Source organism: Cheilinus undulatus, linkage group 12, assembly GCF_018320785.1.
Source record: "Cheilinus undulatus linkage group 12, ASM1832078v1, whole genome shotgun sequence".
NCBI lineage: Eukaryota > Metazoa > Chordata > Actinopteri > Labriformes > Labridae > Cheilinus > Cheilinus undulatus.
Window position 1 is genome coordinate 14659354 of NC_054876.1, and position 17297 is coordinate 14676650.

At 39.6% G+C, this 17297-nt stretch overlaps 1 protein-coding gene across 9 annotated transcripts in view; it reads left to right on the top strand.

Moving 5' to 3' along the window:
- The first annotated feature begins 1631 nt into the window (after nt 1–1631).
- The window catches only part of acaca (acetyl-CoA carboxylase alpha), a 50147-nt gene continuing 34481 nt past the window's right edge, over nt 1632–17297 (top strand). For all 9 annotated transcript variants that reach the window (XR_005992693.1, XM_041802115.1, XM_041802116.1 and 6 more), the window contains exons 1-18: nt 1632–1805; nt 4213–4471; nt 6334–6466; nt 6755–6893; nt 7557–7666; nt 7747–7828; nt 7928–8026; nt 10004–10110; nt 10234–10344; nt 10484–10693; nt 11006–11176; nt 13940–14101; nt 14299–14462; nt 14587–14737; nt 15145–15248; nt 15336–15563; nt 15772–15922; nt 16036–16170. Coding sequence is in view for 8 of the 9 variants with exons in the window: in XM_041802115.1 (XP_041658049.1) it covers nt 4242–4471; nt 6334–6466; nt 6755–6893; nt 7557–7666; nt 7747–7828; nt 7928–8026; nt 10004–10110; nt 10234–10344; nt 10484–10693; nt 11006–11176; nt 13940–14101; nt 14299–14462; nt 14587–14737; nt 15145–15248; nt 15336–15563; nt 15772–15922; nt 16036–16170 (2487 nt within the window). In the remaining variant the exon portion in view is untranslated. The remainder of the gene's footprint in view (nt 1806–4212; nt 4472–6333; nt 6467–6754; nt 6894–7556; nt 7667–7746; nt 7829–7927; nt 8027–10003; nt 10111–10233; nt 10345–10483; nt 10694–11005; nt 11177–13939; nt 14102–14298; nt 14463–14586; nt 14738–15144; nt 15249–15335; nt 15564–15771; nt 15923–16035; nt 16171–17297) is intronic.

Sequence of the window (17297 nt, forward strand, 5' to 3'; positions counted from 1 at the left end):
ATTGAGTACTTATAAAAAAAATAGAAATAGAAAATTACAAGTGCAAACAAGCCTTATTCCACAAAAGAAATGAACATGAAGGACTTATTTCTGACTCATTGCAGTAGGAAACAGATAAAACAGAAGATGAAAAAAGAAGTAATAAATGATTTTTGTGATGGAATATAATTCTAAAAAATACATGTTTTAAACAATTCAATGACAATGCCCAGTGATCCTTAATAAGTCTATTAATGTAAGTTTATTTAATTGTAGTGTTCTCTATGGTGTACTATGGATTATTAATCAAGAATTTAATTTCCAAAATTGTAATTTCCTAAAGTGAACATTATCATTGTTCAAGGTTATGTGTATCTGTGTTTTTTAATACTTTACAAATATAAAAAATGAAAGATAATCTTAAGTCATGTGTTGAAATATTATCATGACTTCAATTTTAAAAGTGTACTTGAAAAAAATATTAGCTGTACAGAAATGGCCAAGGAGTGAGCAGAAGTGGAAAGAGTACAAGACTGTTGTACTCAAGTAAACTACAGCGTGGTCAAAATCAACTTAGGTAAGGGTAAAATTACCGATATATAAACCTACTCAGGAAAAAGAAGAGAGAAATACATTCAAAGTTTACTCAAAGCACTGAGTACTGAGTAGCTACATGTGACACAAAAGAGGTTGTACAGTAAAATATGGTCTTTTCTTGAGACATGCAGGAAAGTAGCCACAGGCCAGACTTGACCCCGGGTATGCATACATAAGGTACGACCGTAACTCTAGGCCATCAGAGCACTCCAGCAAGCAAACATAAAATCTCCAAAATATGTAAGGGCATACCTCCTCAGTAAGGTGAAATGCAACAGCTGTTTTTGTATGTGATGTGGAATCATTCTCTCTCTATGTGTTTTAAACCGTCGTGTGTTCAAAGTCGAACTGCTGGCCAGTTTCATGTAATTGACACTGAAAGCTTTATGACTTAAGGTCAAAATAAGCCAGTACTTGATGCTTCTAAAAATATCACAAAGCACATTACTTCACCTAAAATATAAAGTTACTTCTTTTAAAAATTACTCAAAAAGTGTATGTGTACAAAAAAGCTCATCTATTACAGTAATGTGAGTAAATGCAGTTAGTTACTTTCCACTCCTGGCAGTAAGATTGCTCCCCATGTATAGAGAGGCTGTGGCTCTGTGAGCTGTGAGGGTTCAAATCCAGCCTGTGGCCCCTGTTCTGCATGACACCCCGTACTCCCATTCCCTGATTTCCCTACTCAGTTTACCTTCCTGTCTAAATAATGCTATAAAAGCACAAAATAAATTCTTAAAGATATATAGATATATAATTCAATATAAACATTTCTCTTTAGTTTTGTGTGGATCGAATGAATGCACCCAATCTCCAACCTTCTTTGTATATATTTTTTTATGTATAAAAATAATATTCTTGAAATATCAGTTTTAGTATTGCATGCATGCACATATTATGATTCCTAATTTCATATTCTTACTTTATCTCCCAAATACAGTGTGAACCACCGTTCAGTGAACCATCTTGACTGTGCGGTCTCTTCTACCCTCTCCCGTGTCTATAGCGGAAGTTGTGGTCAGAGGTCATCGTCCAATAGTAACCTGTGTGCGCATCATCACATCACCCCACTCTCTGCTGTTAAAGCGTCTGTCGGAGCTCAGTGACATCATCATGATGTGATTTTTTCATCATCATCACTGGAGACAGAGATGTCTGACGGACACTATTAGTTTATCGATCACTGGGAGTCAACTTTTCCAGGATAACGCTTCGGTTTGTCTCCACCGGTGAGTTGTTCGCTCATGTTTATCTTAGATTAGGTTGAGCGGGTTCGCCGGTTCCGACCACGCTGCAGTACAGTAACACCTGCAGTGCAGTCAGCACTCCTGCGTTAGAGCCGTTACTGAGGCATTATAATAGTATTAGCAACTGCCGGTAAGCTAGCTCACTCCTACGCTGTTAGCTTCAGCTTATCTGTAACTGCGGTTTAGGGGGACAGCTAGCTCTGGTTTGACAAGCGGTGTTAATTTTAGCTAACCTAGTCGACTTAAATTGTCAGTAGATAAATGGTTTCTTCTTGAAGTTTCGGTGTGTTGACAGGCTGACCTCGGTATTGTTTGGTGATGCTCCCATGGCTCACGTTTGTAGCATGTCTGGCTTCAGTGCTCGGCTTGTTTTTCTGGTCCCGCAAGCAGCTAGCGATAGGTAAGGCGTGTCTCACCTGGGAGTTATCTTTCTACTAGAGCAGACAGGTGGAGAAACCTTTAGCTGTGGAAACACAGAGAAGCAGAGGTGGACTAGACAACACTATGGTAGTTAAATTATAGGTCATTGTGTTAAAGAGTGGTGCCAACATTGTTTAGGACGTAGTGAATGAGAAGTCCAGCACAAGAGGAGGTAATGTGCCTGTTTACAGTAAAATGTGCTCTCTAATATAATTAGGCAATACAGCGTAACGTGAAGTTAAAGTAAAGCTTCATTTAACATTTACTACAAGTGTTTTTTGATTAAATTGATTAAAACTTTCAACATAAAGCATGCCATTTAAGCCTAGTTTTTACAGTAAAAGGTTAATGGAATAAAACTCTTTCAGTACAGTAATGTGCTTTTAAATAGTGTTGTTTTAATGGGATTTACTCATTTGTGGTTAAATAAATGCTTCAGATGTTCATGGATGTAAGGGTACTGTTAACACCTGATTTGGATATAGTTGCAGTGAAACTGTATTGATAGATGTTTCAATGCTACATCTGCAGACCAAAGCTGGGTAATTTCTTGTTTTAATCTCAGGCATGCAAGAAGCGTGCTGCACAACATCTTAAGTGCATCCTGATGATCCTTCAAAAGTCTTAAATAGTCTTAAATTTTGCATTTGAAATTTAAGGCCATCAAAAGTCTTAAAAGATCAGGTTTTAACCAGTGAGAAGTCTTATATTTCAAAAGGCACTTTGAGTAGACATAGCCTTGTCTAATCTTTGTTTTCTAGCCAACCTTGTACAGTTTTGATCAACTTCCTCCACAAATTGTTGTCTGAATATTATACATCATTCAGAGAATTTGATGTTGGATGTTCTAAAAAAAACTGTATTTATTTGGAGGAGGACTTCAGACCCCCCTTAAATTTTTGTTGGACTCACTGTGATTTAATAAACTCTGTTCTGTTGTAAAAAAAACGTGTCCACTGCTCTAACACAGTGGTTCCCAAAGGCAGGGTCAGGACCTCAGGGGGTCGCGAGACAGTGAAGTGGGGGTTGCGTGATGCTTTCCAAAAAAGAAAGAGAAATTTAATATAATTTGAAATCATAAATTTGATACTTTATTGTAAAAAAAAATGTTAAAATGAGTAATTTAAGATAAAAACATAGCTATTAAGTGATACTTGTGCTAAAATGTAAGTTCAAGTTATACAAACTACCTAAAATGCAAGTTTTGAACATGATGCTTTGTTCATCATCATGTGCATTATATCCCTCAAAGGAAGGTGGGGGTCTCCAATCTCTGAAGCCGTTATTTTGGGGGTCATGGGCTAAAATGTTTGCCTCTAACATGTGGGCTACCCGGTTGCCCACCTTAAAATCAATGCAACCCACCCAAATGTGCCAGAAATCATCTAATCATTTTGTCCTATATCATTTGACATTAATGGTTCATTCAATCAGATAATTCAGTACTGGTCCAGTGTACTGAGAAATCTCATGCCTTCATTTTTTTTACTGTGCTATTCATTTTTTACAGTTTAGGCCTTAAAACATCTTAAATTTGATTTTTAAAAGTGTGTGGGACCCGTGGCATGAGTACATTTGTAAATGTGTTGTATTTGTTCAATGTTCTCTCACTTTTGCTTGTGGCCGTATCAAACTTACGTGCTTTACTATCCTGCTTATGATTAGAATAATGGAGATTATGTTGTTTCCAAAAAGTTTTTAAAAAAGAATTAAAAATATATGCTCAGATGTCCTTGCTGATGCTAAATTTCTAAGTGTAGTAAGCTCAGTATCCTACTGATGCTCCCTGTGTGGGTTCAAGTGTTGTAATATGTCGAAATGCTTTATCAAAATACATAAGTTTATGTAACCCACTATTGCAGTAAGACAAACAACAGTGTGACATGCCAGTCTCGTGTCACACTGAGTGTACCCTGATATTTGGACTCTGTAGCTTCTCTATAACTGTCGCTGTTGTGTCTCCCGATAGTATTTGCAGCCTGTTCGTGTCGTCCAGTCATGGCACAGCAGGACGGTGCTGCTAAGAAGAACCCGGCCGTTGGGGCGTTGCACCCCCACTTTATTGTGGGAGCGGTATCGGAAGAGAACTCGGAGGATGAAATCCAAGGGAAGCCTGACCTGCAGCTGGAGGAGAAGGAGCCACGGTCCTTGTCTCCATCCTCCGGGAGCTCGGACAGCACCTATGAAATGGGATTCGACCCCATTGATGGTCCTGCACAAAATCTAAGGTCAGAATTTAAACTTCAGCTTTCTGCTTTTTCCATGGATTCTTCCAATTGTAAAGTCCTGCTAATACTATGGTTATTCAGGTTTATTTATGTGCAAAGCTTTCTTTTGTCAGGTGTGCAGACCAGCTTTAAAGAGTAAGAAACATACATTGGTTGTTTAATCAACTTGATTTAACTTTTAGGAAAGTTTAACAGATTCCTCTGTTCTCACAATGAGAATTCTCTGATGTAAATGAATAATGTTCACATTGTTAAATTGTACCTAAAGCGTGCTTTAGATTTAAATAATATGAGCGCAAAAGTGCATGCATGAAACACATTGTTTTTTAGTGGCTATAAAACATGCAAATGTGAATGTGAAGAACTTTGGGCAGCACCAAATGAGTACACTCTGTTCATGCTGTATACTCCTCCTCCTTTGAGGGGTAGCCCCCTTTTGCTGCACATGTGAAAAGAATGTGGTCCAAGTCACTGCAGTGCATGCTGCAAAAGGTTTCTCTGTCTGTCTGTGAGGGAGGTCTGGAAGTTAGGCCTAGACTTCGTAATGTTGGTTTTGGAGAGGTGGAAATATGTGCAAACACAGAATTCCCAACCAAAAAGTCATAAGGAGCTCTTCAGTGATTGCAGAAGTTTGCAGGAAACTTAAAGCAGCCTTTTCTGTATGCGGGTTGTTCACAGACTGGTTTTGCATGTGAACTTTTTCCTCTAAAACCACAATTTTCCAAATCCAGTTAACCAAAGAAGGTTAAAACCCAGCTACTTTAGTCTGATTTTGTACCAAATTCTGTTTTATCATTCCTGCAACCCTGTAGATGGCTGACTTTTCTTTTTTTACCTGCTGACTGCTTTCTTAAGGAAGTGAGGTGACTCTGATTTGGTCTGCTACTTTCAGTTTTAAATTCATGCAATCATCATATGACTCACAAATCTTGTCTTTGAATGATTGTTTTAACAGTTTTACTTGATCAGTTTCACAAGGACTAAAGAGAAAAGAGAGAAAAGGAGTTAGGGTGGGGGTTGAGGGGGCTGAGAGTAGCTTTGACAGCAGTTTTCAAACTGGATGTACTTGATGGGAGGGTGTCTGCCTCCTCCACCCCCCTTATTGCCTCTCTCATAGGACAGAGCTGACTCTCGCTCCACATCTGAAATGAAATTACAGCCCCTGCTCACATGGGAGTAATTTCCCTTGTGCCGGTAACCCCTCCAGTGATGCAATAATGTGGTATCAGGCCACTGTTGCCAGCCAGCCGAACAAGCCCAGGCACTGCCACGCCTTCCAGCTGATAGTCATATCCCTCCCCCCTGCACTCACCAGTCTCCAGTTTGGTTCCCCTTTAGGTGGAGCTTGATTTGAATGCAGCGGTAACAGTTAAATGCTGTTGGAGACACTTGCCCTAGCATGTTAACATGCTTTAAGTGTCCTGTTGTGTCATGCTTGATGTGTTCAGATGTCATAGGTAACACTTAAAGGAGACAGTTTTCTTCTGAAGAGCTCATTGATGTCCCCCTACTTTTAACATGCAAATTAGATCCCTGTCTTCACTGTGTTCGCATGTTTTTCCACACTCACTGAAAGGTGGCCATAACTCAGTTACAAGCTGTAAAGCTTATGATAAGACACAGTAGTCTGACTTTTTTATCTATATGAGGTGATAACGGTGTTATTTTTTTATCCTCTGGGCTGTTAACATAAACTGACTTTCAAGCTGCTGCCAAAAGCATGTGTGTTAGTTGGCCTCTAACAGTGTGATTCACAAATTCTTTGAAAATAAGAGCTTATTATGTGAAATTCTGTTCTTCCCCAAAACCGGAGTTGTTACAAACTGTCATGAAATGCATTCTTTGTATGCATTTTAAAACAGGCCAAGCATGTCAGGGCTGCACCTGGTGAAGCAAGGCAGGGATCGTCGCCGCATTGACCTCCAGAGAGACTTCACCGTGGCCTCACCTGCTGAATTTGTCACCCGCTTTGGTGGCAACAAAGTCATTGAAAAGGTAATGGAATATACTGTGCTGTCCTGAAAGTTCTGCATGCAAAGTAAATCAAGCTTGAAATAAATCTAAGCAATGTAAACAAATCTATAGTACTGAAAACAAGCAAGTCCAGATTATAAACAAAACAAATAGTGTGTTTAGCTTATACAACCAAGGCATATCATTATTATTTAAGTATAAAGCTGTTATGCTATAGAAAAGACACAGCATTGTCCATGACCAGCAGTTTTTAGCAGGCATTTTTTAAAACAGTTAGGGAAATAACATTTTACTATTTTGCTTCTCCAGGTGCTTATAGCCAATAATGGCATTGCAGCAGTCAAATGCATGCGCTCCATCCGTCGCTGGGCCTATGAAATGTTCCGAAATGAAAGGGCAATTCGCTTTGTTGTGATGGTGACACCAGAGGACCTGAAAGCCAATGCAGGTGAGACCAACTATGCCATGAAAAATACCACGCACAACTAAAGCTATAGCTTACAAGGAATTTCTGCAGTTTGTGCCTGTTATCTGTTTTGTGATGCATGCAAACACTGTAGCTTTTAAGAATTAGAATCAGTTAATTGACCAAGTTTGTGGATGCATATAAAGAATTTGGCTCCAGTTTTGCATCATTCTAATGCACAGACTAACATAGTAATACACTACGCTTCAAACAAGGACAACCAACTCAAAGGTAGCATAAAAAGTTAAATACTAAGACTATATCTAAAAAAAAAACTATATTTTGGTAAGATATATATATATGTAATAGATCATATAGATCTTGTGCCATATACACAAGAGGAATATGATGCAGTGTTTACAGTGGATGTGGATCAGCCTTTGATGTACTGATAAATGAAACATGAGACATGAGAAAAGGGGTGGATTTAAACAATGACAACAAAAACTAGACTGCTTATTTTAAATGCACAGTGGGACACATTTGCTTTATTTTTCTTGCACAATATTTTTATTTTTAGACATTAAATAATCCTGGCACTCTAACAGGGTGACAGCATCATGATATGAATAGAATAAACCATATTAAGAATAGTCCAGCAGTGAATACAATATAAAGTATTTTCTGTGCTTCTGTCTCTTGCAGAGTACATCAAAATGGCAGATCATTATGTACCCGTACCAGGAGGGACGAACAACAACAACTACGCCAATGTGGAGCTCATTCTGGACATTGCTAAACGTATACCTGTTCAGGTAACCCTACACACCTAAAATATGAAATTTTCCCAAAGATTTCTAATTTATTATTCATTGAGTCTTTTATTTCTTTACAGGCTGTGTGGGCCGGGTGGGGTCATGCCTCAGAAAACCCCAAACTCCCAGAGCTGCTCCATAAGAACGGCATTGCTTTCATGGGTAAGATGAGCTTTTTGCATTTAGTTGATCTTGTAGATAACTTTGTATAAAATTGCCAGTGAACTCAACTTAAATGCTATTTTTCATCTACTCCTTCAGGTCCCCCGAGTCAGGCTATGTGGGCTTTAGGTGACAAGATTGCCTCGTCTATTGTTGCTCAGACAGCTGGAATTCCAACTCTGCCTTGGAGTGGTACAGGTGGGTTATAGAGACAGAGGGGCCCAGAGCCTTTCTTTTTTTTAAAGCTGTTTATGATCAGCTTTAGAAAAGGAATGTTTTTGTATGACTCAAAAAAGGGTAAGAATGATATATATTTTAACCTCAGTTATTTCACAGCAGATTCCTGATTTTTTAAAACAGAGACTACAGATGTAGCATAGTTGATAAGTATGTCGTCTCAGAGGTGTGAGGCAGTAGTGGCACGGCAGATAGTGGTGTTAGTAGTTTAACTTCAATGTTCTGTGGCTTCATGGTAGCATTGTTGTTTCTATGAGTCTTTTCAGTGGCATTACTGTTTTATTGAGCAAGTGTAATGCAAAGCTATTAACCCCCCCCTCCAAAAAAAATTCCAAAGCAGTAGAGCTCAGCAGAGACCTTTCACATGGTCCAAAATCAAACTTCTAAGGATGAGTAAAAGATGACAATCAATGCATAAATATATGTTGAACCACTTATAAAACATTAAACCAGAGGTGGTTTTACATTTTCCAGGATGTGTGGAAAGTCTTGTGAAAGATTTACCTGCACCTCCAGTGTAACAAGCTTCCTTTTTGCTTAACAACACTGAGGAAGACTGCTTGCTGAAACGCGTTCTCGTGTCTTGTGTACCGCCTTACCCAGAATTAAAAGAACTTGAAACGACATTTTTTGAGTGCTGGTTTCTTCTAACTCTGTTTCTTAAAATCTTCCCTAAGGATGGGCCAGCTGGTACAGAATTCATACTCTGATTTTTCTTTACGGCTGAATCATGATCGCCATTTGATCACAATACTTTTTCACCGAGATTTTTTAAGGCTCATTTTTAAGTTACTGACCAAAAAAAACCCAAAACTTATTTCCCATATCATTTTTTAAATTCACAAATACAGAGTTAAGAAATAAACTCTATGTTGTTTATCCTTTTTTTCTACAATAATCTGTTGACCAATGTCTGAAATGGTTTAATATTTTCCATTTTATAGTTGGCACCACCAGGTTAGGGGTCTGGAAGACTTTGCACAATTTTTTAAAGCTCCAGACAATTTAATCTCCCTGCATTCACCATGATAAAGCACATTTTTACATGGTAATATTTATTTCAAAACATGGACTGCAAGCATAGTTTACATAGCTGTAGCTTTAAAGGTGCCTGTTCATATGCAGTATTATATGATGTCACATTAGCTTTGTTTATAGACTGGTAAGAGTGACAAAATGAGCTAATTTAAACATAACCCAAAAATGGTATCTATTTCTGTGGTACATGGTCAAGCAGTGAAGAAGTAACCTTACTTTATTTTAATATAATGATTTTCATTCATAAAAGGATTGGGAGATCATTTATAAGGGGACGCGTAGCGATTATGTTAGTGTCACGCACCTGCCTTGCACACTAAACAAGAGACAGAGAGCTGCAGACTGAGATAACTTCAAGTGCTATGCATGGAAATAAATGCATGGAAATCTATGTTTATGAAGTCTGAAACAGTTTTAAAGAACAACCCAGGTCTGGACCTTGAGAACATCACCACCTCCCTCCATAAGAAAAAGAATCCAGTATTAAAGAGTTTCACTAATTCCGTTAAGCCTCATGTAGAGAGGTGGAGATGCCTGTTAGAAATATATTAAAAAACACCGGGAGAGCATAATAATACCTATAATAATATGCCACACTTTGTGTGATACATGGTCATACAATGAAGACTGCGGTGCTGATTGTTGTGTCTGTCTGGTCCCAAAACAGTCCCATATTGGCCAGTTAAAGCTCTTTTTCAAGAATAAATCTTAAGTTTCGGTTTCATTTTCAGCCATCCGCAGAAGCAGAAAGGGAGGGGGTGAGTGAATGTAGATGTGCCCAACTAGAATGCGATTCTTCTGATTTCCCAGCTTTAGCAAATTGTCGATAAATTGTGTTTCTTAACAATCTAAGATCGTCCTTTCGCACACTAGTAATGTTACCTATTGATCCTTTCCCAGGACTGACAGTAGAATGGACAGAGAACAACCAGAAGAAGAGGGTCATCAACGTGCCTTCAGACGTGTACGAACTTGGCTGCATCCAAGATGTAGAGGATGGCCTTAAGGTACACATGTAATTTCACTGACAGCTCACAGTGCAAAATAAATGTTGCATGTTCTTTCATGTACTGTACATGCATGCACAGAACATAAGATGTGAGTTGTAAATCCTAAGTTTCAATTATCAGGCGGCGGAGAAAGTCGGCTACCCTGTGATGGTGAAGGCCTCAGAGGGAGGGGGAGGAAAAGGAATCCGTAAAGTCAACTCTGCTGATGATTTCCCTAACCTCTTCAGACAGGTTCGTGGAAACCCAGCCCAATATTTAATAATTAGAGATATGAAGGAGTTAGCACTGTAAACATACAATTCTAAGACGATTTTATAAGTGAAACATTTTTTTATCCTCTCTATGTCTTCTGTTCTCTGTGGTTTTGCAGGTCCAGGCAGAAGTTCCAGGATCACCCATTTTTGTCATGCAGCTAGCCAAGCATGCACGCCATCTGGAGGTCCAGATCCTGGCTGATCAGTATGGAAATGCCATCTCTCTGTTTGGCAGAGACTGCTCTGTTCAGCGACGGCATCAGAAAATCATAGAGGAGGCTCCTGCTACCATTGCCACTTCTGATGTGTTTGAGGATATGGAAAGGGTATAGCAGTGTTTGCACTTGAGCCTGATTGATATAGGATTTTTTAAAATGTCATAGATGTGAATTTTGAGAAGAAATTGTCACCTGGTGGTGGTGTGCTGTTAGTTTAGCTCTGTTAACTAAGGAAAGGTATCCAGGAGGCTGCTTTCTAACTCAGAAGATATTTATAACATTGGCAGAGTTATAAATAAACGGGGCTCTGTTTTGTTCCTAACAAAAAAGCTGATCTATGGAGATCTAAGACTAGCTCAGTCACTTCAGATTAAGTAAGACAACTGAATCTTGATACTTATAGATTTTTTCTTTCCTCAGTGTGCTGTGAAGCTGGCTAAAATGGTTGGCTACGTCAGTGCAGGCACAGTGGAGTACCTCTACAGCCAGGATAGCAGCTTCTACTTCTTGGAGCTGAACCCTCGTCTGCAGGTTGAACACCCCTGCACAGAGATGGTCGCTGATGTCAATCTGCCTGCAGCCCAGCTGCAGGTCAGTCTCACACGCCTGCAGAGCCCACTGTGGTTACATCACATACAGTGCATCTGAGTCCACTACTGTCCTACAGAAGACAAAGTTAGCATGCTTCATTGCTTAACACGAGCCAGGGCCCCCTGTCACTGTGGCAACCGCCTTCAAAAGAGGGAGGCAATATGCAGGAACATTGTAGCAGATGCAGGGGTTGAAGCAGCGTCTGGTCACGTGGGTTGTTCTGCAGTGTTTGGGATTGTGTGTAAATAGGTCAGTGGCAGTCAAGCTGAAGGGCAGCATGGCTGGGAAAGCTTTATTCAGGCTGATTGGGTGTTACAGTGGGAGTGATACATAATGTCCAGCATAGAGGACCAGAGTGCCCTCCTATGGTGCAACTACCAGACCCACTTTCACTCAGCAAGATGTTTTATATAATGCCCTGTTCAGACCAAAGATTTACAATGCAATGAGACCGTTTTAGAACATTACAGGGAACAGTTGCAGCTGTGTTATCTAAGACACCACAGCTTGAATCACTCAGGCTGATGGTGTTGCTTGCGTTTTAGTTTGTCAAATCCTTGGACGTTGCAAGCAGATGAATATTAAATGGGGAATGGTAATCCTGCAAGGCTATAAACACTGGAAAACATTTATTCAAAGTAGAATATTTTGTGAGATACAACCATGCTCTGAATTTTGGGAATTATTATTTTTTCTATAAACAGAAGCTTCAGTCTAATAACACTGCTGTCTCCTTTATCAGCTGTGCACGTAAGCAGCATGCACAGCTGAGGAGAAAGAGGCAGTAACCACTTGCGATATTATTGGGGGTCTACAGTATTTCGGCTAAACGCTCATTTAAATTGCATTTAACTGACTAGTCCAAAGAGGAGATAATACTTAGAAAACAGTCAAATTCCTCACAGGGTCACTGTGTTAGCAGATATCATGTGAGCCTGATATACTCTTTACAGTTTGGCTAACATTAGCAGCTAGCTTCACCAGCCTTGGTTCCTTTTTGCAGATTAACATCAGGCTTTGATATGTGGCCTATTTTCACTTTGGTTGAGTAGTTCAACCCTTCACAGCCTACGTACCACTTTATTTCATTTATTACTTAAAAAAAACTGCCATACCGCACTGTTCCTACTACACACTAATGGCTAAGATAGTCATATTTACTTCCCGTGAAGTGCCATGGGAAAGCTCAAACAGAAAGGCAGCGGCTGTTAGCTAAGGCTACAGCAGCCTCTAGAGGCAGGAGGTTCATCACAGGTTAAAAGAGCAGGGCTCCGTGCAGGACAGTCAAGATCTTCCACATCAAACTCATCAAACCCTGTCTTTATAGTGCTTTCTTTTTGCTCCAGGACATAATTGAATCAAATCCTGAGGTGCCTAAAGATTCCTACCTCTATTTCTAAATCAAATTTTTGATCATTTCTGCTGCTAATTGGCTCATGCTATCCACGGTTTTGTATGTGACACTGTTCTGTAACAGGCTGTGACATGCAATGGCGGACAGTTCGTTCATCTCGTCATGCTTTGTCAAACTGCACGTCTTTACACTTAGATAATGCAGGAGAAGTCCTAAATGACCCATAATGAAGAGAAACTGAGATGGAGAGCCTGTGATGTGGTCCTCTGTGTCGCTGCAGACTGGAACTGCTTTGAATAATAGCACAAATAAAGCTAACACAAACAAGCGCAATGACTTTTGAGATATATGAATATTTTGAAGACTTTATGTCACAGAATGATTTTTTTTTTTTCACTTTTTGGTCTCTAAGAGATGGGAGCACAAATCTGTGCAAAAAAGTCTTAATCATTATTATTTACTGTGTGTCACACGCAAAATTCTTTAACTTTTGATTTCCATTTCGTTTTTTTCTTTTGTCTTTATAGTTGCACAAGTCTTTTTAGAACCCAAGGGACATTACTGCGGCACACATATTCTGAAAGCCCAGTTTGTCCTGTAATAACGATGTTTAGAGCTTGACTTCACCACAGGGTTAGTGTTTTACAGGCTTCTTAAGACAAAAAGTCCAGATGAGAAAAGATATTTAAAAAATAGCTCAGGGCTCAGAGAGGTAAGTGTTTAAACTCTATAAGATTGCCTTTTGCCTTAGACAGTTCATAGTTAAAATTGCCATGCGGAAAATAATATATTAAATCTTGAAACAATGCAAGCTATATGCACAAAGTCACTGAAATTTTGGTTAATGATTTGTTGGTAAGTTATACCATCTCATATTGTTTAGATATTTACCAGATTGCAGGAAGTTCAGTTTTGGATGCTCAAAATTTCCTGGAGCAGCCTTCAAACCATCCTAGTTGGTTTCTTTTTACCACAGGCTGATGACTCCATCTATCTGTGGAAAGCCCTGTGCTAAAATGATGATGACAAGAGACATGCATGCAGCATCTGTATTGAGGAGAATTAATGATGAATATATGTAATCATAAAGCCAAAAGTTAACTATCATTGTGTTGAGACAGATAGTGCAGTAACTTAAAAAAATTACTTTACATTGCCATGTAAATGTCGATGATTTACCCTTTCCTCCAGTTGCAGCGGAGGAAACTGACAGGCTTTCAGAATGCAGAAAGCAGTTGCAAGTTTCACCCCATCTTGCGGCAAACCTTTAAGAGTGGTTTAAGTTGTTTAGAAAATGGAAAATACAATGTAAAAAAGTATAGTTATATAATCATTAAAACAAAAATGTCTATATGTGATTCAGTATGTTGTTAAACTTGTCTGGTACTAACGCTGCTATCTTCTGTCAGATTGCCATGGGCATTCCTCTTCATAGGATCAAAGACATCAGGATGCTTTATGGGGTCCAGCCCTGGGGAGACTCTCTCATTGACTTTGAGGGTCTGTCGACAGCCCCGTCCCCTCGGGGCCATGTCATCGCTGCACGTATCACCAGTGAAAACCCTGACGAGGTGAGCTTCACTCCTTCGTGGCTGCTGCACAAAACATTTAGAGCTAAAGGTTACACAGAGTCTCTGATTTCTGTTGTGGTTGTTCTTATTAAGGTTTTCACTTTGGGATCCTGTTGTAGCATAAATAAAGGCCTCTGTTATGACTCATCTAAAGGTCAGATCAGCTGGTGTTAGCTTTGGCTGTGATGTGTTTGCAGGGTTTCAAGCCAAGCTCTGGAACAGTACAAGAGTTGAATTTCCGCAGCAATAAGAACGTATGGGGGTACTTCAGTGTCGCAGCTGCTGGAGGGCTGCACGAGTTTGCTGACTCTCAGTTTGGGCACTGTTTCTCCTGGGGGGAGAATCGGGAAGAAGCAATCAGGTGAGTGCAAACCAAATTCTAAGATTAATTTCAGTGGGAAAAACTACCATTGCAGATCATTTTAATACCGTTTTCTAATCAGAATGATTCTTTATTTAAAGTATTTGTTTGTGTATTTTTCTAGCAACATGGTGGTGGCTCTGAAAGAATTATCTATCAGAGGAGACTTCAGGACAACTGTTGAATACCTCATAAAGCTGCTGGAGACTGAAAGCTTTCAGCACAACAGCATTGACACTGGCTGGCTGGACCGGCTCATCTCTGAGAAGATGCAGGTATGGAGTTGTATCCCAGCTGTGGCAACTGCGAAAAACATGTATAAACTAGAAAAGCACTCGGAGAGCGCAGACCTCCGCCATTAGCTCTCCCAATAGTACAGAATCCTTTAAAAAATTCCTGGATCCAGACGGTGATCTGGATCACTCCCAAAATCTAATCAGTTCTTCCTTATGGCTTTGTGACATTTCCTGAAAATTTCATCAAAATTCGTCCGTAACTTTTTGAGTTCTGTTGCTAACAAGCTAACAAACAAACTAACAAACCCTGCCGATCACATAACCTCCTTGGCGGAGGTAAAAATATAAGTGCTTAGACCACAGCACTCTGTGGTTAATAATCCTGGTATAAAGACTGAATATCTGTCAGTATGTTTCACTAAATAAGGGACAAATTTATGTTGCAGGCAGAACGTCCTGACACCATGCTGGGAATCGTCAGCGGGGCTCTTCATGTGGCAGATGTGACTCTGAGGAACAGTGTCTCCAACTTCCTGCATTCTCTGGAAAGGTAAGACTATGTCAGGCTTTGGGAGAAACCAAACATGTGCAGTGTTAGAATTGAAAACATGACACACTCTCTGTACTCTGTGACCAGGGGTCAGGTGCTGCCTGCACACACTCTCCTCAACACCGTGGACGTGGAGCTGATCTATGAAGGCACTAAGTATGTCCTGAAAGTGACCCGCCAGTCTCCAAACTCCTACGTGGTCATCATGAACAACTCATCCGCTGAGGTGGATGTGCACCGGCTCAGTGATGGAGGCCTTCTGCTGTCTTATGATGGAAGTAGCTACACTACCTACATGAAGGAAGAGGTGGACAGGTAGGGTAACGTTTTCGACAAATTTATTTCTACTAATCTTATTAAAGGTTTTTTAAATTGAATAAAACTATCACAAAATAACACGTCTTTACTTTGCAAATTATCTAATATACCGTCACTTAATTTTCAGCTTTATAACAGTTAATTAATGCACTTCTGGCTACTGATTTCTGTTCCTGTGAAACCAAACTATGTTTTTCCTGCTTAGGTATCGCATCACAATTGGGAACAAGACTTGTGTTTTTGAAAGGGAGAATGATCCTTCGCTGTTGCGGTCCCCCTCAGCTGGAAAACTCATCCAGTACACAGTCGAGGATGGTGGCCATGTGTTTTCTGGCCAGTGCTACGCTGAAATAGAGGTACAGTATATTTATTAGAACGTAAATGTTGTCTACAAAAAGAGAGAATTAATTCAAACCAATTCATTTTGTTTGATTTGGGAAGATGTAAACCTTTGACATGTAAATTCCAGGTGATGAAGATGGTAATGACCCTCACGGCTGCAGAGTCTGGTTGTATTCACTATGTGAAGAGAGCTGGGGCGGCACTAGAGCCAGGCTGTGTCATTGCCAAGCTACAGCTGGATGACCCAAGCAGAGTACAGCAGGTACCGTGTGTCTGTCATGCAAGAATATTCTGAAATGGTTGCAAGGACATTTTAACTTTCAAATAATCCATGAAAATGAAAGATTTCTGCACTTAAACGTAACATAGGCACTGTGTTTATAAAGGTAACTCAAGTAAACAAAAAAATTATAAAAACATATATATTATTTTACTTGAGAAAGGTTGTATACTTAAATGGAACTTTGATGATGACATGTCGCAATATTTTATGTATTAAGATGTGAGGGTTTTTTTTTGTTTTTTTTTTACTTCTGTGTGGATTTTCTTGCTGATGATCACATGATTATAACCAGCATATTCAGTAGGTTATTATGTGTGAAAGAAAAGAAAAAGAAAAACTGAAGTTCAGAGAATTTTTGACCTTAAGAATTATTGACAGGGACATGCAGTGATTTTGAGACAGTGGAAATAAAAGTTGTTTCAGGTTAGAACCGCATGAAACTAGAAAAGCATGGACACTACAGAGCACAACAACTGAATCATTTTTGTTTTGGCTTTCTTTTTTTGGGTCTTTAAAAGTCTTCGATTTAGTTTTTAAAAGTGTGCAGCATTCATGTCAATGACAACTATCTAACAAGACTGAAACTGATCTTACTGTGTCCAAGCCTTGTGAGGCTGATGTAGCATCCATATAAATACAAGCTGACAGTGAACTGCAAAAGGGATATCATTTAATTGGTTTAAATCCTTAAATTAGGTTTGGCCAGAAGAGAATAGCATCAGTGGTAGATAACAGCCATCCAAAGTAAAAACATAAAAAACATGTGCACTCCGCCTCATCAGATTTGAATATGTTATGCCATGTGCATAAGTTTTAGACAATGCATTGCCAAGGGATTAATGATGGGGCCAAATGTGCCCAAACCCAGGGTTATTCACATAATATGCCTGCAGACCGGCAGTGGTTTTTGGGCCCTTGGGATGTCAACAGCATGACCAGGGAGTAGAAGCAACCCTACTACCCACTTCTACCCACCTGGACAGTACCCTAGGCCATGCTTACTCTCCACATCTACCCCTTACTGTGCCCTCAAGGTGTGGACTTTGGTATTTTTCCAACAGATTCCCATGTCCCTGATAATATGCAAGGACATCCAGACCATGACT